General features: G+C 40.1%; 1 protein-coding gene across 13 annotated transcripts in view; it reads right to left on the bottom strand.

Moving 5' to 3' along the window:
- Window positions 1-11,876: 11,876 nt before the first annotated feature.
- The window catches only part of PICALM (phosphatidylinositol binding clathrin assembly protein), a 111,521-nt gene continuing 99,203 nt past the window's right edge, over window positions 11,877-24,194 (bottom strand). For 11 of the 13 annotated variants that reach the window (XM_036324751.1, XM_036324752.1, XM_036324753.1 and 8 more), the window contains 2 exons: window positions 15,186-15,288; window positions 12,304-13,744 (listed from right to left, as the gene is read on the bottom strand). In XM_036324751.1, the coding sequence (XP_036180644.1) occupies window positions 15,196-15,288 (93 nt within the window). In that variant the 3' untranslated portion in view covers window positions 12,304-13,744; window positions 15,186-15,195. Of the gene's footprint in view, window positions 13,745-15,185; window positions 15,289-24,194 lie in introns of all 13 variants that reach the window. The other 2 variants (XM_036324763.1, XM_036324757.1) reach the window with 2 other exon arrangements.

Genomic DNA, 24,194 nt, shown 5'->3' with positions numbered 1-24,194 from the left:
GAGAGTGACTCAGCCGCCACCTTGCAGGAGGCCAGCCCCTGGCTCTGCTGAGCTAGGTCAGGCCGAAGGGACAAGTAGTAAACTCAGTTCCAAATCTCTTAAGTGTGTGGGGGAGGGCGGCACCGTGGGTCAGTGGTGACATTTTTGTTGCTTTTTGAGTCCTATAGCCAGATACTAGAGCCATTCAGGGGAGAAGGAGGCCTGGGGGATTCTGTGGCAATAAAAAGCTATTTGTTAAAGGCCTGCTTTATCCTCCCTTGTTTTACTAGATCTCAACACAACAGTTCTCTGTATTTTTCTTGGAATAAAACTGGCTTTTGCCCTAGACTCCAGGAAACGTGCCCTCGGCAGCGGACGCTTTCTAAATATTAGTGACTTTAACTCGATTAAGAATTTCCATTTCCCATTCCTGTGACTGTGAGGCTCCAGTTCCCAGAAAGGCTGCCTTTCTTCTCTCTCTCTTTTTTTTCTTCACCATGACGCTTCCGATTGGTTATGTTTTAGGTCATTTTGTTCTTATGATCTGAGTAAATGCTAAAAAAACTTCAAGGTACTTTTAAAGATTCTTCACACAGAGATGTTTTCAGATTCCCAGCAACCACAATGACTTTGAAAGGGACTGCGCATTCTGATATCCTTGCAGATTCTTAGTAAAAGGCGTTGTCAGCATTTCCTTCCTCAAGTCCTGTGCTCAGCTCGCTGACCTCTCGCCTTCTTGGGTCAGGGCCATCTTTTTGTACAGCCTCAGCTATGAAAATATGCTAGGCCCGGCCACACTTCCCTCCTGAGAGGAATGGAATGAGCTGTGCTGGATTCCCCTCTCTGCGACTAACCGACTAACCAGGGTCAGCCAGACACTTTTACCAAACTGGGCTCTGGCTTCGCTGCAGGTTCTGGGGCAAGTGTGCAATTAACTTCAGGTCTTTGATGTTCTTTGCGACATTTCATCTATGCTTCAGTCATTTTCTCCAGCTGCTTACAAAGTGTCTTCTGTGACTGGTGTGCTATTTATGTGAAAATGTCACTGTGGGGCATAGCTGGGCCTAAAATCTGGTGAGAAGGTACACACCTTCACCATGTTGTGTGACATTTACTGAGCACGAGCAGTTTGGACTTGCCTACTGTTCATTTTTAAAGTTTTTGACACTTTTTAGCATTTCATTTCTTGGAAATATTTTCATTTAAAACTATCATTCTTTTCTCAAATCTCAACTTATAATATGCGACATGGTAGGGTATTGAAGTCTGATCAGAAATGAGTTCAAGAAATTAGAGATTCTTTTACTAAAAATCAAATGACTATGACAGAGGCCACTAGTTTTTCTTCCAGTCTATACGCCCCTTCTTCTATAACAATGCATTCATTTAGCTGCTTTGGCTGAGTGGGGTCACCCAACTTAAACACTCTACTTCCAGGCTTCCCTGGCAGCCACATGACGAAGTTCTGGCCAATGGATTGTGAGGTAGAAGTTGTGCCCAACATCTGTGTCTTCCCTTTTCCTCCCTTACTCTCCCGTCCTCCATCTGCTGCTGGGATGTGCTTAGCTGCTCAGCCACAGTGGATGTGAGATGAGGGGAGCACCTTAGGAAATGTGGAACAGCAGCACACCTCACGCCTTAACGAGAACACCTGCCCATCTTGTGGGCACAGCTGCTCTGCCAGCCCAGACTTCTGTGTGAGGGAAAATAAACTTCTGGCTTGGTTGAATTACTGAGTGTAGATTTTCTGTTATCCACCGCCAAACCCCATCCTAATACAGACTCTAGCATGACCTTGCAAGAAGTCAATGGTTTTTGATAGTAAAACGTAGTCTGTACTAAATAAGGTCTGGGTAAGTACAGTGGGGCCTTGATTTACGAGTTTAATTCGTTCTGAGACTGAGGAGCTCGGATAAGGAGCTCGTTAACTCAAATTACTCTATCTACTCAATGCAAAAAATAGGCTGAGAGACAGCTGGTATCTCAAAAAACTCGTTAGTTGGGACACTTGTAAGTCAAGGCCCCACTGTTTTTATTCTTGGTTAAAATAAAATAGAGGATGGAGCTAAAATTACTTTAGAAATTATTCTGTTTTATAAGAGGGCATCTAAAACTGCGGACCTAAGTCTACTTAGATGTGTGGGGCTGGCTATCTTCAAAGAAGTGTTCTCACACCCACGTGCAGTATTATGGAGGCTGCCTCGGGCCCCAAGACTCCGCTTGTGCGAGGATGTCGAGTCAGGGGTCAGGGCTCTGCTTTGGAAGCAGCTCATGGGATCTCCACCAGCACTTGGAGGACGTCAACTATGCAAACACAGCAAAGTGGACGGTTCCCAAACTGATAGTTTCAAAGGCTCTTTAGTCATACTAATAATAGCATATACTTAAATGTGCTTATTATATGCACTTACATATATTAACCTAGTTGATCCTTCTTGTAATCCTATAAGGTAGGGTCTATAATTATTCTCATCTTACAGATGAAGGGAAATTCAGTAACTTTTCTACAAGTTCCCAGCTAGTCAAGGAGCAGTGTCAGAATTTGAACACAGGTGTTTTGCCTCCAGAATCATCCCAATAAAAATGATAGCAATTATGCACTGACCCTTTATCATGTGCCAGGCTGTTCTAAATGCACCCATTTACTAATTCATTAAATACAGCAGCCCCACGAGGTAGGCATTATCATGCCATTTCCCACATGAAGAATCTGAGGCAGTGTGAGAGTAACTAACTTGCCCGGGCGAGTGTCTGAGCGCACAGGTATGCCTGCAGAGCCCACACCATTACTGTCCTGTTGCACCAGCTCATCGAGCAGCAGGGCTTCCCGCAGTGATGAGGGTGCTTTCGGAAGGGAAAAGGAATGCTCTTCATAGGAAAGCTGTTTCTGTAAATTGTCCTCTGTATGTGTCCGGATGCCAGCAGTCCTTTGCCTTCTCTTCCTTTTCCTACCTCATCTCAGCCTTTCCCTTCCCCCCCACCAACTCTGCAGCCAGTCTCTGCATCTTTTTTTTTTTTTTAACTTAACTCCTACTCTAATTAGTGCCATTAGTAGATTCTTTCCTTTAAAAAAAAACTTAAATTTTTTTTGTTATTGTTGCAGAGAGGAAGGGAGAGATTGAAACATCAGTAATGAGAATCATTGAACGACTGCCTCCTGCACGCCCCCCACCGGGGACTAAGCTCACAACCTGGGCATGTGCCCTGATTGGGAATCAAGCTGTGATCTCCTGGTGCATACTGGTAGGTTGGCACTCAAACACTGAGCCACTCTGGCTGGGCCCTTTCCTTTTTTTTTTTTTTTTTAACTTTATTGAGATATAATTGACAAATAATATTTTAAGAAATTTGAAGTTCACAATGTGATGATTACAGAATACACTGTGAAAGGATTCCTCTCAAGTTAACACAGCCAGCATCTCACATATTTACCTTTGGGGGAACATTTAAGTTCAACTCTTAGCAAATTTCAATTCTACAATACAGTTGACCCTTGACTAACACAGGACTAGGGGCACTGAAAATTTGTGTATAACTTAAGTCAGCCCTCCGCATATGTGGATTCCCACACTCAGATTGCAAATACAGTGCAGTGCTATCAACCATAGTTATCATGTTGTACATTAGATCCTTAACAACTACCCCTTTGTCTTGAGGGTCTCATAAACACAGCCTCATGGGTTTTCATAGTGAGGTGTTTGGGGGATCCATCCCTTGTATGGGAGTCTTAAAGGTTGAGTTGCTAAAGGTGGGGTCCAAATCTTTCACCCCTTAGAGAAAAGCTGGAATTGGGGGTTTCCTCCGCATTGTATGGTGCTGTGGCGAAGGCAGGGTTTACGGCCAGAGTATGTCAGCCTTTCCTACTTATTCTGATGCATTTTCTCTCTCACCCGATGTGTGGGAGTCATTCAGCTGGCTCCTGGATTTCTATCAAAGGTTAACTGGTCAGCATGTAGCGTGTATTCAGTGTGTTTGTCAGAGGGAGGAAGTCCAGGAGCCTCCTGTGCCATCTTGGTCAACCTCTAGTTCTTTCTACTGATTGTCTCTTACCTTTGGCCAACCCCTCCAGCTAAGTTTTGTTCATGCTGGAGGACTAGGACAATAGTCTCCCGACTAGTTCACAAGTTTCTTTAGTCTCTCAATACAGCCGCCTCAGTGGTCCTTCTACCAACAAAAGTCTTTAAAGAGTCCTCTGCCCAACATTTGCAGTGCTGTCCCAGCTCAGACTGAAAGCCAAACCTCAGCAGGACCTGGCGAGCCCTGGCCCACTGCCGCCCTCTAACCACAGCTTCCACCACGCTCCCGCTCACCCTCTGCTCCAGACCCCTGGTATCCTTGCTGCTTCTCAGAGAAGTCAAGCACAGTCCCCTTTAGGATGTTGGGTCTTTCCCCTGCTTGTGTGAGAAGGGGAATCAGTTTCTGCATCTTCCCATCTTCCTCACTTCATTCAAGTCTGTTCAAAAGTCACTTCATCAGAGGTCTTCCTTGATACCCTAACCCAGTGGTTCTCAACCTTCCTAACGCCGCGACCCTTTCATACAGTTCCTCATGTTGTGGTGACCCCCCAACCATAAAATTATTTTTGTTGCTACTTCATAACTGTAATTTTGCTACTGTTATGAATCGTAATGTCAATATCTGATATGCAGGATGTATTTTCATTGTTATAAATTGAACATAATTAAAGCATAGTGATTAATCACAAAAACAATATATAATTATACATGTTTTCCGATGGTCTTAGGCAAACTCTGTGAAAGGGTCGTTCGATCCCCAAAGGGGTTGCAACCCACAGGTTGAGAACCACTGCCCTAAACAAAATAGTACCATATTCTTACTTCACTCTATCCTTTCACCCTTTTTCTTAGAGCACTCATCATGAGTCATAGAATACTTCATTGCCTACTATCATAAGAAAATAAGCTCATGAAAGCAAAACCCTGCCTTATTGATTTTTGCACCTAAAACTCCTGGCTAACAGAAGGCACTCAATGTGTGTGGATGAACAAGGGAGAGTGACTTTACTTTCATCTTAAAAGCTTCCTTCGCCTATACACCCTTTGCTTATTATCCTTTACCTCTTTTAGTTCCTAGCCAAGCATCTTGATACCACCACCATTCTCCATTTCATGCAGTCTGGCTCCTGTCCCTGCCAATGCCTGGGTATGGCTAGGGTAAGTGTTAAGTTCTAACTGTTGGAGCCAATGGTTAGTTTTGAATATTTCACTTACATTCACCATTCCCTACTTCTTTAACTATGTCCCTAACATCTCTTCCCTGGTTTTTCTCCAGTTCTGACTGTTCTTTCCTGGTCTCCATTAATTTTTTACTATCCTTGAATAATGGAGATAGTCTCCAGGACTCAACATTTACCTCTTTTCTTATTCCACAAAGAACAATCGCTGTGATAGGTATTTTTCTGCATAAAGTATTTTCGATAGTTTGGATTATTTTCTTTAGATTTCCAGAAGTGAGATTACAGGGCAAAGGATACAGATGTTTTAATGATTTTTTGAAAGAGCTGTCCAATTCACAATGTCCCTAAAATAATCAGTTCCTAGTTTTCCCTCCCAGAGGTGTTAGGAATTGAACAGCAAAATAGGCAAAAAATATAGATGCAAAGGGGCAGAGAACTCAAGTTCTATTAAGAGGCAATGAAGAGAAAAAGGCTGAGCACAAGTTTCAATAACGGAGGTACAATAAACCCTGTATTTAACAGACTTTGACTTAATGGACAAAATTTCCAGTCTGTATGTCATAACACTCTTTTTTTTTTTTAAATATATTTTATTGATTTTTTACAGAGAGGAAGGGAGAGAGATAGAGAGTTAGAAACATGGATGAGAGAGAAACATCGATCAGCTGCCTCCTGCACATCTCCTACTGGGGATATGCCCGCAACCCAGGTACATGCCCTTGATCGGAATGGAACCTGGGACCTTTCAGTCCGCAGGCCGACGCTCTATCCATTGAGCCAAACCGGTTTCGGCAACACTCTTAATTTTAAAATGCTTTTACCCAAGATTTGCTTATGTACTATAGGCGCTCCAATCCCGGGAGCACCATGCTGTTCTTTGCTAGTCGGAAAAAATCACGTGTGTGACCAGAAGGGAAAGACATAGCCTTTATAAATTACATCTGGGAAAGACTGGATGGCAGCCTGCTGGGTGAGTTTCCACATTTGGCCAGGGTAGGCTGCAGTGGTCAGCAAACTGCCGCTCGCGAGCCACATGCGGCTCTTTGGCCCCTTGAGTGTGGCTCTTCCTAAGCCTTAGGAGTACCCTAATTAAGTTAATAACAATGTACCTACCTATATAGTTTAAAAAATTTGGCTCTCAAAAGAAATTTCAATCGTTGTACTGTTGATATTTGGCTCTGTTGACTAATGAGTTTGCCGACCACTGGGCTAGGGGCATCTCTAGCAGAGGGGAGAGAGAGGAGAGGGCCCTGTTGGGAAAGGCCTGCAGGCAGCCGAGGACAGAGCCTGGTGAAGCTTGTTAGCAGTCAGTGACATGGGAAACACTCAGGTCAGGGATGCTCTGCTCCTCGTGGCCGCTGCCAGGTGGACACTGTTCCACTGACTGGGAGGGGGAATTGGGCTATATCTTCACTTGCCCCTACAGCTTGTAATTAAATTAACAGGTTATTTTTTTATTCATTGTCATTTTTAACAAATGTGAGTTGGCCATATGTTGGAAAAGACACTGTAGTAATTTCGCCGACATAAGTAAATATTACATATCTACAACTATAGTCTACATAATTAAGTCCAAGAGTCACCACTTGCAAACCATATTCGGTGAATGATTAGCACGTGATCACACTGCATCACATGTGGTAATTGGTTCTGTTGTCCGGTGGGGTGACTTTCTGCAGCAGTTTTAACACAAGTCAGCTGATGCTCCCACATGCGCTAAGCCAGGCCCCCACTCTGTGCATTTGTTTACTCTGGTGACTAGTTGAGGGCACGCATTTATTAGACTTATTCATTATAAATTTAAAATTACAGTAATACATGTAGAAAATTTCTGTGAAATTAAGCTTTTCATACGTAATTTTAATTACACAAACACGTCTAATAAGTAAAAACAGGTAAACGATTTTGTCAATTTTTTAACATATGCATTTGGAAAACATACTTTATGACAGACTTTCAGCTTTAACAGATATCCCCTCCACCGAATTAGTCCGTTATATGGACGTTTTACAGCTGAGAAGGGTTGGAATTGTAGGCCTTGGGCACTTGATAGGCAGTGAGCCACAGGCACAGGATCGAAGGGCAGGGTCTGGGGCCAAACACATGAATCCCCTTGTGATGGACCACCCCACCCCTCACCCTTCTCAGAAAGCAACATTTTTTGGGGGAAATTATCAGTGGGAAACATGTATGTATGCTAAGGCTTGCAATTAAAAAACCATGCCGAGAAGCCGCCTGAATAATGTGAAACTAAAAATGCCTCGTGGGTCCTCTGGTGTCCCATACACAACCCAGGACGAGAGATCTGGGGAGTTGCACTTACCTCCTAAATCTCAGGGCAGTAAAACTCGCTGAGTGACCGGGAAAGCTGGTTCTCCTAGGCACCTGGGATCTGCATTTCTAGTCTTCAGTCAAGACTCCCTCCTCCTACTTCATTTCCTGACTAAACCTCCCGTGAGGAAGAAAATGTCACTGGGCCATCATCCACAAGACCCTATGTTTCTCAATACCTAAACTACAGCACGATTTGCTTGCTTACAGGAAAGGATTCCCCAAGTGCAAAGACCCCGGTGTCCCGAGCACAAAAACCAACATGGTGGTGGGGCAGCATGTGCGTCAGGGCCGTGCGCTAAAGGGCCGCGTGCCTAAAAGTACTTAATCCTACACCACCGCCTATAAACATAGAAGGCTCCTGCCAGAGTTGGGGAGATGTGATTAGCAGGTTATTTCCCTGGGTAAACTTCCTAAAGGTGTAATTTTTCGGGTAAGGGTAGGAACTCTCAAAACTTCTAACAACTAAGGCCAATTCTCCCCGCCCCCAAAAGCTGTACTGGCTTAATACTCCCCTCAGCTTTAGCTGCAGTTCGTGCACTCTTGCCTGTGCTGTTATCTATACAAATCCTCTACACCAGTTCACAGACAGGGGTATGGGCAGACCCAGGGCCAGACCAGAGGCTCAGGAACACAGCTCTACCACTTAGTTGATAAAGATCACACAGTAAGTGACTAACCTCTCCAGGCCCGTTTCCTCGTCTATAAAATAGGTATAAAAAAGTGTCTCTGCCACACACTTGAGTAAGGAACAAATATACATATAAAAGCACTAAGAATGTGAAGGAAAACCCCTATTCTGTAAAACTACTGTTTGGAATTCTCTGCTATTCTCTGGACGGCCTCTACCTTATTCTGAAAAACTTGCTTTCTAGCCTACTTGAATAATGGGGGAGATAAACTTAGCTATCTGACCTTGTAGGCCAGAGACTAGATACACCCAATGCCATGCCAGGTGCATTTTTTAATTGATAGAACTGTGTAGTTTTCAAGGCCGCTGCCAGCAAGTACACAAAGGTCTGGCTCTTCTATAAAAAGGGAAGTTCTGCTTGTAGCTTTGCTTAGAATTTGGATTCATTTCCCTAAGCCCGCCGTGGTGAATAAAGTGCAACTCCAAACTCTCAGAGCGCTGTTTGGTTCTTGTCTGGTTTTTCTGTAACAAGAACAACATTACACTTGGAAAGCACTATTGTTTTCATTGAAAATTTTAGTTACTATTAAAGATGAACTTTTTTCATTGGTCATTAGTATTTGTTTTTTGGTGAACTGAGGTTTTTAGTTATTATATCCTTCCCCTTTTCCTATTTGACTGAGATAATCACCTATATTTTCCTCCTAATTCCCTACATGTATACTCTTTAACCAATTTGGAATTTATGTTGGTGTATGGGGTAGAGAATTCTGCCCCTTCTCCAAATGGACATACACTACTAATAAAACAATTAATTATTAAATAGTCCACCTTCTTTTTAATACTTCTGATACCAGGTGTATGGATTTTCCACATCAACCACAGAATAGCAGCTGGTGTCCTATAATTTTTACACCAACTAGAGTTAGCTCAGTCCCACAGATTGCTCCCCCACCCCCACTCTAGATGCCAATTCTAAGTCTAGGTTGTCACCGGTACTTCTGATTGACTAGCTATGCAGGGTTCCTATAACCCCCTTCTTGGGTCAACTGCTTGCTAGAATGGCTCAGAGAATTCAGGTAACCACTTAACACTGACCATTTTATTCTATAATAAAGGCTATGATAAAGGATACAGATGAATAGCCGTATAAAGAGATAACATGGGTTCAGTGTGGAAGAGTCTCGAGTGCAGGAGTTCCTGTCGCTGTGAGTTAGGGTACACCACCCTCCTGACATGTGGATGTTCACCAGCCTGGAAGCTCTCAAACCCCTTGAATTGTTCGTTTGTTTTGAATGTTTTTATTGCTTTGTTAGAGAGTAAGGGATAGAGGTAGAAACATCGATGAGAAATATCATCCATCAGCTGCCTCCTGCATGCCTAGGTACTGATCCCACAGCCCAGGCACGTGGCCTGATCTGAATCCAACCAGTGACCTCTTGGTTAATGGGTCAATGCTCAACCACTGCGCCATACCAACCTGGCAATATTGGTATTTTTATGACAGCTTCACCGTGTAGGCATAATCAATCATTATCTCAGTCTCCAGTCCCTCTCCCCTTCCTGGAGGATTGGGGTTGAGACGTAAAGTTCCAAGCTTTTAATGATGGTTGGGTCTTTTTGGTGACCAGCTCCCAATCTAAAGCTATTCAGGAGCCTGACAAGTCACCTCACTACTATCACCCAGGAAGATTCCCAGGGATTCAGGAGCGCTATATCAGAAACAGGTCAAATACAAGAACCAGAACAAAAGATGCTCCTATGCTCTGAACACTCAGGAAATTATAAGTTTTAGGAGCTCTGTGCCAGGAACCTACTTTAAAAAAAAAATGATCATAAAAGAGATTTTGTTTTGTCTCTTAGAACAGCTACTAGGCTAGCTGGCAGAGCCAGGGTAGTGTGCTTCATGCTTCCAGTAATGTTCTTGAAAGGCCAAGGAAATCAATGGTAAATTGTGCGCATGAATGCAGAAGCCTGGAGTCCAGGTGCACAAAGGGGAGTGGGGGCTGCTCCCTTCTCGTGATACTTCCTGCCCTCCAGTCCCAGTCAAGAGCAAGATAAGGCAACGCTTGCTTATTGGTCATATAGGACAGCTGCCAACTGCCTAGGCTCAAGGGAGACAGGAGGGGTGTCTGGCTGTAGAAGGCTCAGGCAGGGCAGGGTTTAGCTCCCTAGGAGATTCTCACACAGCAATTTTTATTTCAAAACCAACTTTTGAAATTAGCTTTAACAGGTAAAGAAAATGAGATTTGAATGAGAACGTATTAGGAATCCAATTTAACTTTCTCCTTGCTTTTTTCTATTTCTAGCTCTCTGCCTCAAGATAGTCACAGCTGCCCCAAAAGAAATACCATAGAAAGAGCTTTACACAATTTTTGACAATGTGGGTGGTTTCATATAGCATAAAAACTACACCTGTGTGCTACATCAATAACAATGGAACATTTACTAAGTGCTCATACCAGAATTAGACTAGAAATACCAGCTAGCAACTTAGAAAATATTTCTGATTGGTGACACACTGAATAGAACACTGCCTCTTAATAAAGACAAGAAATTAGTCGAGGTTTTCTGAGATTGCATGAAGATGACATTGCAGCCTTCCCATTCAGTACCTATTCAGACAGAATTCCAACAGGGCTGGTCAGAACCACGGAAGGAGCAAGTGTGGCTGGAGCAAGTCCTAGGATAGTTGCAGAGGCCACTGATGTAAACGGTGGCGCCACCTTTTCTGGAAGGTAAGAATGAGCTATCAAGCTGAGTGCTGTGGCTCCTCATAATACTCTGTGATATATCAAACAATTTTGAAAATGATTTGGGATAAGTACAGCTGCCTTCTACTAATAATTTTACCTTTCTCTGTAGCCACTACCAACTTTGCTGGTTGGGTCATAAAATGGTGTGGACATGTACAGGTTTATAACCTGGTTTAATTAGCATTCTACAGCTGATTTACCTCACCTGTTATATTTTGATTAAAGTTAATATAAGCATATGTTTTGTGTTTTTCCTTGTCATTAATGTCTAGGCATCAGAAAGGAGGCAGGACATGTGATCCATAGGAGAAGATCATCTGGGAATAAAGACTGGTCATCAGTCTAGACCAGCCGTGGGCAAACTATGGCCCGTGGGCCGAATCCGGCCCGTTTGAAATGAATAAAACTAAAAAAAAAAAAAAAAAAAAAAAAAAAAAAAAGACCGTACCCTTTTATGTAATGATGTTTACTTTGAATTTATATTAGTTCACACAAACACTCCATCCATGCTTTTGTTCCGGCCCTCCGGACCAGTTTAAGAACCCATTCTGGCCCTTGAGTCAAAAAGTTTGCCCACTCCTGGTCTAGACCACGAGGGAAATTCTCTTTTCAGTTTACACATTTGAATTAACAACAGCAGGTCACAGGCAAAACAATGAACCACGAAACCAGACTTGACTCCTCGGTCTGTCAGCTCATCGATCTGAACAAGTTTCTTTTTTAGTTCTTGATTTTAATCTGTAAAATGGGTAAAGTATGGACAATACCTACGTATCCAACAAGCCCAAAAACTGTGTGAACAAAAAATAAGATGGAAACATTTACAAAGCATCTTCACAAACTGAAACATACCAACAAATATAAGGAAACATAAAAGGAACAAGCCACAGACCTCAAATATAACACCTACTCAAACACCAGCAGAGATAAATAAAAATCTGTGATGTTAAGGAAGTTAACTTACAAAAGAACAATTTCCCAATTAATATGAAAATGGTTTAATAATTATGAAACTTAAAAACTGTTCAAATTAACAAAGTATATTGATTAAAGGCTATTTTTTTCCAACCATGGCAAATATAATGCAAACATTTATCAATGCACAAAGCTTTTAATCCTCTATTATGTATTCTGAATCCTATTCACTGTTCAATATGACACATGATACAGTCAAAGGTTTCTTTGGCAGACATAACCACATGCATCAATATGTCAATGCTCAAAGCGTTCTCCTCCTTGAACTTACCTGACCAAAGGCATCTGATCAAAAGGCAAAAATGAAAATTTTTAATAAGTAGTTTAGTTTATCAATAAGCCTAGAAGGTAATCAGAAGTACTAAGATAAGTCTTTTCAGAAATTAAGTTAAAACAGTAATAAACTTTACTTTCTATTAAACCAGCAAATATAATCACCTGCATATACTTTTATTAGCAAAAAAAATGATGATACTGATGACAAAGAAAAAAAAATGAAAATGTACCTCAGACCAGAATAACATAAAAGTTTTGTGGAAGCTGCATTTTATTTGAAAATCCACCCATTTTTGCTAACATACATTTTAATATTGTAAACAAAAATAGAATCTGCAAAGACAATGCAACAAGTATGCTTAAACTCATGTACAGAATTGCTTTCCTACAACAAACTTTCCTTCTTAAGGCCCTTCTCAACCCAAATGTTAAGATGTATTTACACAAAGCACCGATCAACAGTGCAGTTTATTTGTTAACTAAACTCTTGGCTAGACATCAACTTTAAAGATATTATTTACCCTTGTTTAAAAGGTACATGATCATAACATGGCATGAGCCAAATAAAAGGTTCAAGGATTTTGTCCCTTTCCCTCCCCCCATAACACCTCCTAGAGTTTTACTGAAAAGAAGGAAAGTCCTGAAGTGAAAGCAATTCCTCACATTCATTTTGGAAAGGCCCTAATGTCAAATGGAAAATAATGACATGCCAAGCACAAAGCAGTAAAGTTCCTTCCCAATGCACTAATGCTGAATTTAATGTAGTGCTTTTCCTAGTCAGTGAACTGTTCCCTTGCAAAATCCTAGGCACAGAGTTGACTATAAGAATTAATGCATTTATAATGCTGTCTTAAATCCCATAGAGACTGAAAATTCTTAAGCGATTCAGACCTATGGACTTGCCTTAAAATATTTAGTGCTCTGTATGTCAGCTGAAAAGCATTCTGAATCAGATTCATTCTTGTGGATAAAAATCAAACATACTGTGTACATCCATACTCATTTTCATAAGGAGGTTTGATACAATATTAATGTTACGTAAATTGATAATCATAAATAAATACAAATACTTAAGGAATGTCTACTGCAAACTGAATATATAATTTTTTTAAAAAAGAAAAATTAACTGTAATTACTGTTTTTGTCAGGATTGGAGAAAAGAAAGATACTGCATAATCGAGAGTTATGATTTTGATCCCCCCAGAGTCCTGTTGCATTACAGTAAAGGACATAGCTCTTCTCTCCGGCAGCTTTTCCAAATACAAATTTTGCACTTTCCAAATGAGGGCTTTTCTTGGTAGGTTACTGATTATGGGTATTAATAGAAGTTGAAAGAACTGAAGGGTTAGTCACCAGAAAGACAGATCTTAGTCTGAAATCATGGCAATTCTTGGCTTTATAAACTGTATTAATACATTCTCCTATAGACTAGTCCCAATTTCCTTCATGGGCCTCCATTGTGTTACTGTAGCATTCTAATGGAAGAAGAGAGTTTAGGAGACAGCAGTTTGGATTTTGCTGCAAGTAAGTATTTGCTGCTTGAGCACTTGTCGTTTTGAAATAGTTCCATTCTCTTCCATCTAGTTACATAAACTGTATCTGGGGGGGGAAAAAAAGCATGTTAAGTTATTAATTCATTGCACTGTAGGACGTCTTCTCACAAATAAAACCGCTTTGTGACTTTTACCATTCAACTGGCTCAGAAGTGTTCATAGCATGCTTATCACAAACTTCAATTATAAAACAGTATTATCAGTTTATCATGTGGCAGAACTCAATATTTGAAGCATAATTATAAATATCTTTTTAATTACTAAAACCAGGGGGTAAAAGAAGGCAAATGAACAATTTTTTCATAAGTTCAGAAAATCTCTCCATGAACATAAATATTCCATGTAAAATCTTTTTTTAGGAAAGCAAAATTTAAAACATTATTTCCAAATGATATCATAAAATTAGAGATAGTTAAAGGAATAGTAATATTATGCTTACTAAATCATTTCTTTACAATATAAATAAAAATACAAAAGATCAACAAGGAAATACTTTTCAATTGGGTGTCACTCTTCACTCAGACCCTTCCCTCATGATATCCATTAAGCTGCTCATCCAGAGAAGTAGAAGTAACAGTAAACTATTATCAAATCAGAAGAGTACAAACTCAAGATCTAGAAGGTATACCTGCACTGTGGGCTATAGCAGCAAGAACAAATTACACTGTCTTCCAGCAAAAGCAGGCAGTGTGGATCAAATGCACAAGCCTTCTATCAAAAACGCCCCAAGGATTCACTTGCCCTTAACAAAAATAAATAAATAATCTGATATAATAAAGAGCTAATATGCTAATTAGACTAGACGGCGGAACGACCTTCTGGAACAACCTTCCAGCACGACCAGTAGGAGAGGCCGCGGGCCTGCGAGGGCCGAGCCCCTTGCATGAATTTTGTGCATTGGGCCTCTAGTACTAATATAAGCTGTGTGTTTCAGTTGGGTTTTTTGGGGGGGTGGAGGGGGAATGTTACTATTTTTAGATGAAAAGGCATACATAAAAATATAGCCCTTTAAAGAAACTGTTAAAATGAATTTTTCACACTAACCCTGGCCATTATGTTAAACCAACGATGCTCCCAATCAAGCTCTGAGCCGATGTGTAAAAACGGTGTTGTTTGTTCTCTATGATTCTATTAAACTGACTAAAACATCCAGTTTTTAAGGGTGGTATTTGTTCTCATCACCTGATGTGAGCAGTGGATGCTTTCCATGTAAACATGAGAAATGGTCTTTTGATTTAATATCTCCTAATTATATTAAAGATATTTTCCAAAAATTATTTGTACCTTCTGTCCTATCTTGATCTATTTTTACTCTTCACCTAAAAAATAGAGGAGGAGGAGGAGGAGGAGGAGGAGGAGGAGGAGGAGGAGGAGGAAGAGAGGGAACCGAGTCCTTTAAAGAACTAAGGAGAAGAGTGAATGGTGCTTCATGTTTGATAAATTTTTTAAGTACTTAAGTCCCCATCTCCCCCAACAAGCAGCAATACCTAAAGTGATTTATAAGAAATCCTCCAAAGAGAGCTCTGCAAAAGGGTCCTTTCCTGAAGCTCTGTGAGGACTGTGACTGGAGGGGCTGGATGCTGCCGACAGCTAGGGGGAAGAAGACAGAGAGAGGGAAAGAAAAAAAGAGCTCAGAATGACAGAACATGAAAGCAGAAAATGTAATGAAAGAAGTGGTTTTTGTTTTGTCAACTTTAAATATAAAGGCAGCCTTGTAGAAAATGAAATTCAAACAAAAATTTCAGTCACATGTCAAGCTAAAGGGCATCCAATGGCATGTGTATTTCAGAAAAATTTTGTTTCTGGAATTCCAAAGGAAGAAAGTCTTTTACCCAAAAAGGTCGATATTAAGCTGACCCATGGTTAAGATTATTATGCTATATGTGCATCAGAGAGGGAAGAAGCACACAATTGTGTTGTTGTTGTTTATAATTGAGGGAAGATGGCTTCCTGTGTCCAGTCTGTCTGCCAAAAGCTGTGCAAACTCTGACCTAGTCCAGACCCAACATATCGAGCTGCAGTATTTTTTCCTTCCTTCTTCACAGGACATGCAAAGTCCTGTCCCCAGTGCTCACATTATTTGCACATAGAGTTGGCTCCTGCCTGATACCTAGACAGGGCGGAGCTGATGTGTACACTCTGGGAGGGGAAAGTGATCTTAGAGGTCACCTAGGCTAACTGCCCAGAATTTAGGAAATTAAAGATTTTTATTCTGCTTCCTGCTTAAATATGTTTGCTTGATTCTTGGAATTTTCTTCTATCATTTAATTTGGATGTATGTTAAGGCAAGTAGACTGTTGAACTCAACAACATCATCTTAGCTATTCCCTCAAAGAAAGACAGTTCCTGAAGAGCCAAGATCTTCATTTTCATACATGTATCTCCTTCACTGAGCCTACATTTAGTGTATTCAAACCAGACATGAGCCATTTTAGTTCAGAACTTGTAACTTTTCCCCTCCCCCTGCATGAGATTGCAGAGTCATGTAAGCACAGAGCAATTATAAAATGAGCTGTCCTTTTTATGGGCGTTCAATTGAGTATTAAATCAAAGTTGATTAAGTAAAAAGTTTCAATTCATACTTCAACGCTCAAATCCTATAAAGGATTTCATGATCCCAAATCTGTCTTTATTGGCTCAAAGTGATCTCATTTCTACCTTTTTATTTTATTTTTTAAAGAAAAACACTATAGAGATTAAATAGCCAATGAGTTTCAGCAAACACTATATCACAAGTATATGCAATGTGCTGTTTTGGATGCCAAGAAATCACTGTCAGTTTTATCAGTGGTTGAGTCATTTTCCTAATTCATACCTTGTTCTCAGAAATAAATGTTCAAAAACAATGGAAAAGATGATGGAATTACACAAGCAGCTACAGATGGGAGGACACGGCAGCATGTCTGGGTTTGGGGATTCAAATATCATTCACACAGAGACAGATTAAGGTACAACTTAATTAGAAAGATGTCTCCTACGCCCCCTTTAGACCAGCCATGGATAACTAATCAGAGACTGGTGATCATCATCACTGAACTGGAGGGAGTCTAAGATTTACTGGATTTTTCTCCAAAACAAATTTTCTCTTTTGTTAAAATAAAAACAAAAACCTTGCTTATTGCAATTAGATAGCATTCAAAGTCACAAGTCTCCTATGACAGCCTCACACTAACATGTCTTCTTAAACCACATGTTTTCATGAGCAGCAGTCCGAAGACCTGAGAAAGCCCCTGAAGAATATGATAAAAGGGAACACTTTTATTCACCTCAATGTATGAGCATACAGGTAGAGAGAATTCCTAGAGACTTACAAATAATGCTGAAGAGGATCAATTTTCCTTGGGAGAAAACATGCTAATTTCTAACTATATACTTCTACTATTTCTTAAATTGGTAAAATAATTAGATGTATGTCTCACACCAATAAATATGTAGCTAAATTAAAACATGAGAAAATAAAACTTAATATTCCTGCAGTAAGTTTCATATCATCAATACCCATCTGAAGCAGGTGGCCCAGACTGGTTAGGCTGACTACAGAGAGCGTCAAGGACAGGGCCATGCAGCAACCCTGGACCATCTGGTACCACTGGTTCCGGCACATGTACCAAAGCATAGGCACACCATGCAAGGTCGAGGGCCTGCCCTGTAGGTTGACTCTAGTGCCTCTGGTTAGCCACTTCCTGAATGTGTGTTCAATAAACCCCATCTTGTGCTTCTGCCCATCAGTAACATCACAGAGTTAGGCCACCATTACTCCTGTCACTCTCAAAGCACTAATCATCTCATCTCAGGAGGCACTGGACCAGGGGTGGGCAAACTTTTTGACTCGAGGGCCACAATGGGTTCTTAAACTGGACCGGAGGGCCGGAACAAAAGCATGGATGGAGTGTTTGTGTGAACTAATATAAATTCAAAGTAAACATCATTACATAAAAGGGTACGGTCTTTTTTTTTTTTAGTTTTATTCATTTCAAACGGGCCATATTTTGCCCACGGCTGCACTGGACAGTGACCTAGGAGCATTTCTCTTTGAAGGTCTGTTGTATCCAAACCTCTCTACAACTGAAGACTGCTGCTAACGTCTATAATAACTTAAAACTGTTAACACAGAGGAATACCCTCGACCTTATACAGTAGAGAAAAACCTGTCTTTTAGCCACACTTCACAGAGACAGGTGAGGAATAGCATTATCTTTAGTATAAGATATTGAAACACCACACTGTATTTTTATATCTCTATGCAAGTGGACTCAGATGCACCACCAGTGGCTTGGCCATGTTCTAAACATTATCAGAAAACAACCTACTATTCCATGATTCAGTTTTACAGCTAATGTCTCTGCAGAATCCTATTAAGTAGAGCCATTATTTCTTTTTATTTTTGCTAATCCTCACTGAGGATATTTTCCATTGAATGTAGAAGGGAGGAGAGACAGAGAGAGAAACATTGATGTGAAAGAGACACATCGATTGGTTGCCTCCCACATGCACCCCGACCAGTGCTGGGGTTGAGCCTGCAACCAAGGTACGTACCCTAGACCAAAATTGAACCCCAGACCTTTCAGTCTGCATGCCGACGCTCTAGTTTGGTTTAAAAAAAAAATCCAAACTGTGTTCCATATATGAGCTTGAGGCTACCTACCTGCTTTCAACTGATTTATATACTGGGCTTCCACTAAAAATGTCAAAGGAGACAGTTCCTTGGTCTTAGACCAGTGGTTCTCAACCTTGGCTGCACATTAGAATCACCTGGGAATCTTTTTAAAATCCTGATTTCTAGGCCTCATCCTCCGGAAATTCTGTTTCTTTCTTATGGGGTGCAGCCAAGGGTGAGAACCACTGTCTTCGACATTTTCAAAAAAGGTTTCTCTCCCCCACAAACAGGCAGTGTCTAAGCTATATTAAGTTGGAGAGAAAAAAATTCTAATTATAAAACAAAGCTTGGTACTTTAGGGTGATACCACTTCTACAAATGTTGAGTCAATTCAGGTGCTCTACTTCTAGAGCGTGATGTGTCTGGCCTGGTCTGGTGGCTTAGTTGGTTGGAGCATCATCCCATACACCAAAAAGATCGTAGGTTTGATTCATGGACAGGGCACACAGCTAGTTCAATCCCCAGTTGGGATGAGTACGGGAATTGATATTTCTCTCTCACATCGATTATTTCTCTTTTTGTCTGTCTGTCCGTTTCCCTTCCCTTCTCTCTAAAAATCAATAAACAATTAAAAAAAAATCCTGCATCTGGTTTCTGTGCAATGTCCACAGTCCTCAGCCCACGTGAATGAGTCAGGCCCTAATGTAGCCCATGACCACCCTATCCTATCTATGTGTTTATCTGATGTCATCAAATAATAATGAGTCATAATTAAGATTTCAAAACTATGATTTATAATCAAAACAACCTGTAATTCATGGAAAGAAATATAAACTGTATTTTAATACGTTAGAATTTGGAAACAGGAACAACTCAGTGAATAGGGATAATTTCTGAAAATAGGGCAACCTTAAAGCATTTGTCTAAAACTAAAAACCTCCTTATAATAAATAATTTTTTTAAAAAACAACAAACCTCGATGTTCCTAAGTCTATTACAAATATTTTCATTTGATCCTTATAGCAAACCTATAAAGTATATAAGGTAAAAATCACGATTTTATGAAGAAACTGAGGTTCATCCAAGTTACATAAGCCACTTGCCCTGAAACACCAAATTAGTTAGGAGCTGGGTTAAGACTGTGTTGAACTGTGTCCCGTACTCAAAAGCTATGCTGAAGTGCTTCCTAACCTTTGGGTACCTATGAATGTGACTCTATTTGGAAATAGGGTCTTTGCAGTTGTAATCAAGCTAAGATGAGGTCGTTAGGTGGTCCTTAATCCAATGACTGGTGTCATTTATAAAAGGAGGAAGTGCCCTGAAAAGACAGAGACAGGGAGGATGCCATGTGACAGAGGCAGAGGTTGAAGTGTTGCAGCTATAAACCAAGGAATAACTGGGGCTACCAAAAGCTGGAAAAGAAAGGATCCTACTTCTAGAGCAGCGGTTCTCAACCTGTGAATCTAAGTCCTAAGGGGTCGCCTAAGACCATCGGAAAACACGTATATAATTACATATTGTTTTGTGATTAATCACTATGCTTTAATTATGTTCAATTTGTAACAATGAAATTGGGGGTCACCACAACATGAGGAACTGTATTAAAGGGTCGCAGCATCAGGAAGGTTGAGAATCACTGTTCTAGAGCATGGCCCTTGTTTTTGGACTTTTAACCTCGCAGAACTTGAAAGAATAAATTTCTATTGTTTTAGGCCAGTGGTCAGGTAACTGCGGCTCCGAGCTACATGCGGCTCTTTGGCCCCTTGAGTGTGGCTCTTCCACATAATACCATGTGCGGGCGCGCATGTACAGTGCGAGTGAAACTTCGTGGCCCATGTGCAAAAGTCGGTATTTTGTGGAAGAACCACACTCAAAGGGCCAAAAAACTGCATGTGGCTCGCGAGCCGCAGTTTGCCGGCCACTGTTTTAGGCCGAGTTTGTGGTACACTTTGTTACAGCATCTCTAGGACACTAATAACAGACCCAAATGCAGATCTGCTGATTCCAAGGTTGGTGCTTTGTTTCCTCTCAAAAATCTGCAATCCCAATTAATTTCAACTCAGCCAGAATTTGTGGCTGTATTTAACATACTGGAACAAATTAAAGAGTAGAGAAACTTCTAAAAAGAGACTTCTCTACTAAATATTACACAGTCAATATAGCCCTGTGCTTTCTACACACACAATGCTCTACAGTTCAGTGGTTCTCAACCTTCTGGCCCTTTAAATACAGTTCCTCATGTTGTGAGCCCAACCATAAAATTATTTTCGTTGCTACTTCATAACTGTAATGTTGCTACTGTTATGAATTGTAATGTAAATATCTGATAGGCAGGATGGTCTTAGGCGACCCCTGTGGAAGGGTCGTTCGACCACCAAAGGGGTCGCGACCCACAGGTTGAGAACTGCTGCTCTACATGTTCATCATGAAGATTTTGTAGAACTTCACAGTCACCCAAGATTTTACAAATACATTCTGGTTTTTTAGCTTTTAGAAAAAACATCCTCAGCAAAACCACCATTAAAATGGTCTTATTCTACAGGTTGTCTTATTAACTACAGTGATCACTGAATGGGACTCCTCAAATTTTAGCTGTGACTAACTGTGGTGTACGCTGGGGACTCCAGAACCATTCTCAGCTATGACACTAAATTCCAATCCTAAAGTAAATTCCCTCATGCTATCTTCTACTAGGTAAGGCTGAATGAGCACAAAACACTGCTGACAGAGCAAAAGGCCTTCACAGAAATACAGCTGGGCAGATCAGCTGACAGAAGAGGCACCACCAACAGCCACAATTAACACACCAAGAAAGTGGGGGGTGGGGGGAGGGGGACAGACCTCACAAAACTAGCCTGAAAGCAAAGACAGCCATTAGTTCTTACACACAAGAAAGTCATTAGAAAGGCCATTTTTTGTAAGACTCAAATTATTCCAATATCTAAAGCCTACAACAGTAACCCTATTTAGAAGGGTAAAAAGTGAGTACAACAAACCATTGTTTCCTTTTAGACACTTAACTGATGTCAGACCTACTTAAAATTGGCTATTACAAACAAAAACACAGCCGCCATTTTGTATCTTCAGCCTTATCCTCCATAAACAAAACTGGCAATCTCCCATAAAAACACCCAATACCACTCAAGAAACATATAAAACTTGTAATGTGCTTATGTTAAAAATTAATGATCAAATTAAACACTCTCTGGTCTCACATTGCTTTTGGAAAACAGACTGATGAGGAATCACTCTGAGTTTTTCATTCAAGTAAGGTAGGAACATAACCAGCACAACAACCCTCCCCTGCAAGGATCTTCAACATCTCCACTGCCTTGTAAGCATTCCTGTTCAACATGCTACTTCACATCAGCGACTTTCAAAAGAAACTAAAACTAAGCACCAGGAAGAGAAGGTGTAAGAGTCCCCATTCTCTGCAAGTTAAGAAACAGACCCACTGGTAACCTGCAACCACCAATCAAAAAATGAGCAAAACTGAGGAAGCAAAGAGGAAAAAAAGCTTTAACTACAGAGATCTAGTATTTTCCATGTAGTCAAACACCTAGGAAGATTCACTAATGTACTTTTTCTTTTTAAAATGCACAATGTTAGGCATGAAATAGAAGAACTCAGTACCCTTCTTTAAGCAACTAGCAGTTACAAAAAATTATCTGAAAAATAAAGAATAAGCCAGCATAAAAAATGGGGACACAAAAGGGTTGAGTGTATAGAAAGGCATAATTTCAATAATACAGTGTTGTCTATGAAGTTAAAGTTATAATAAAGACAATTTCCTAAAGAACAGAACCAACTTTCTCACTAGCAAGCACTAATGCAGCACTTAAGAGTAACCTAAATAATAATGTAGATCACAAAGTACAATGTTTGGAATGCTCACTAAATAAATAGCAAGAAGATAAACATATCTGGGAGGGCTAAAGTACTCTCAAAAATATTAATTTGATTTTAAGAGTAAGTAAGCAAGAAAACAGGAGCTGTAAGGTATTCCCTAGGCAAGGAATGGCTTCTAAAACATTTCAAGGAAGAGGGAAAGATTTTTGGCAATAGCTATAGAAGTGGGATTTGATGAAAAGATTTTACTTTGGTGGGATTTCATTTTATATGCAAACTACCATTTATTTTATAATGTATGAAGAGATGTCCTCTACCCTTAAAGAATTTTCAATCTAATTGCAAAAATAGAGCAAGATGAGAAAAACTAAAAAGTAATTCATTAAGAAAAATTATGTTGGTTCTAGCTAGCACTGAATGGATAAAATTAATCCAAGGAACTGACTAAGAATCATTAATAATTAAAGTATGAGAAAAATCTCACCTACTTTAAAGACAGTTTATTTTTAAAATTACTAAAAATATTTAATCATGAAATTAAAGGTGTCTTCATTCCTCAGGCGACAGTCATCCAACATTTTAGCTTACAGTAGCTATTAACCAATAAGTTAAAGCAATTTTGAACACTGCTATATTTTCAATGGTTACAAGTGAATGAAAACAGTAAATTACATGATGGAAAAGTTGTTTTTCAATCAGATCTACTTGTTTGACAAATAATATTCAAAACCTCTTATGAGTCAGGTACCATTCTAGGAACCAGGGACACAGAACTAAACAAGCCACATAGAAGCCTGCTCTAAAAGGCTTACAATCTAGTATCAGGGTCTCTTGCTAGATTGGATGGATGGATGGATGTGCAGACAGACAGACAGATATCAGGTAGTAATAAGTTCTACAAAGAAAAATAATGCAGAACAAGGAAAAGAACTTCAGACTTCAGAAAGTCTGAAAAGAAATGAGATGAGCAGAGAATGAGTAAAGAGTAAATCCATTTTTATGACAGATTTTTATGACAGATGAAGGACTTCTGGAAAAGAAGTAGGAGCAGAACACTGGATACTTATCAAGAATTGTAAAGGCATGGGGATTGAAGACCCTGAATATTCTGTTTACTCATTATTACTCTTACAAGAGACTTTGTGAGGTAGTTTTAATACATAAGGAAAACTGAGGGGATGCCTCATCTGTTCACTTATATTTAGATTCACTTCCTTATATTTTTGAATGTAGAGATAAGATGCTACAAATACTACCTATAGAAGGTCATTGAAGTATCTAGGTAACTGATTAAATTAGAAAGGCAAGGAACACAGGGAGACTTGGAAAATAAACACGGGAGAGAGAGGTTCAAATCCAGGTGAAAACTGGAGACCACAGAAGGGTGGATCTAATGCGAGCAGAGAAACAATCAGTGGGACTATATGATAAAATACATGGAGAACAAAGGGGGTAAAGGAATTCAAAGTAACATTAAAACAGTGGTTCAACCTTTCTAATGCCGCGACCCTTTAATACAGTTTCTCATGTTGTGGTGACCTCCAATTTCATTGTTACAAATTGAACATAATTAAAGCATAGTGATTAATCACAAAAGCAGTATGTAATTATGTATGTGTTTTCCAATAGTCTTAGGCGACCCCTGTGAAAGGGTCGTTCAACCCCCAAAGGGGTCGCGACCCATAGGTTGAGAACCACTGCATTAAAAAGGTTCAAGATTCTAACTTTCAACTGATTCAAATGACGACTGTGAGGAGACCAAAGCCTTTCTGAGCCACTTCACTGGCACCAGATTTTCTCTTTTTCTAGTTATCAACTGATTCCTTTATGTGCTCTTTCAATCAGTAATATTTATCATTAAGTACTCACTTCAAATTTGACTTCTCAACTAAAAACTGACCAATGTTCTCATTCTGTTCTACTCTGGCATGAAGTAATTAGGAAAAGGCATTTCTGTCATGGTTTCTTTTCATGCACACGGAAATTCTTGCACTTTTTCGGTGTTTCAGTGAGTTATGTTTTTTTTTATAGGCAAAAGGATATAAAAACC

Source organism: Myotis myotis, unplaced genomic scaffold, assembly GCF_014108235.1.
Source record: "Myotis myotis isolate mMyoMyo1 unplaced genomic scaffold, mMyoMyo1.p scaffold_m19_p_10, whole genome shotgun sequence".
In the NCBI taxonomy this organism is placed as follows: domain Eukaryota; kingdom Metazoa; phylum Chordata; class Mammalia; order Chiroptera; family Vespertilionidae; genus Myotis; species Myotis myotis.
The sequence above is the reverse complement of the archived record's forward strand: the minus strand, read 5'-3'. Positions and strand labels throughout refer to the sequence as shown.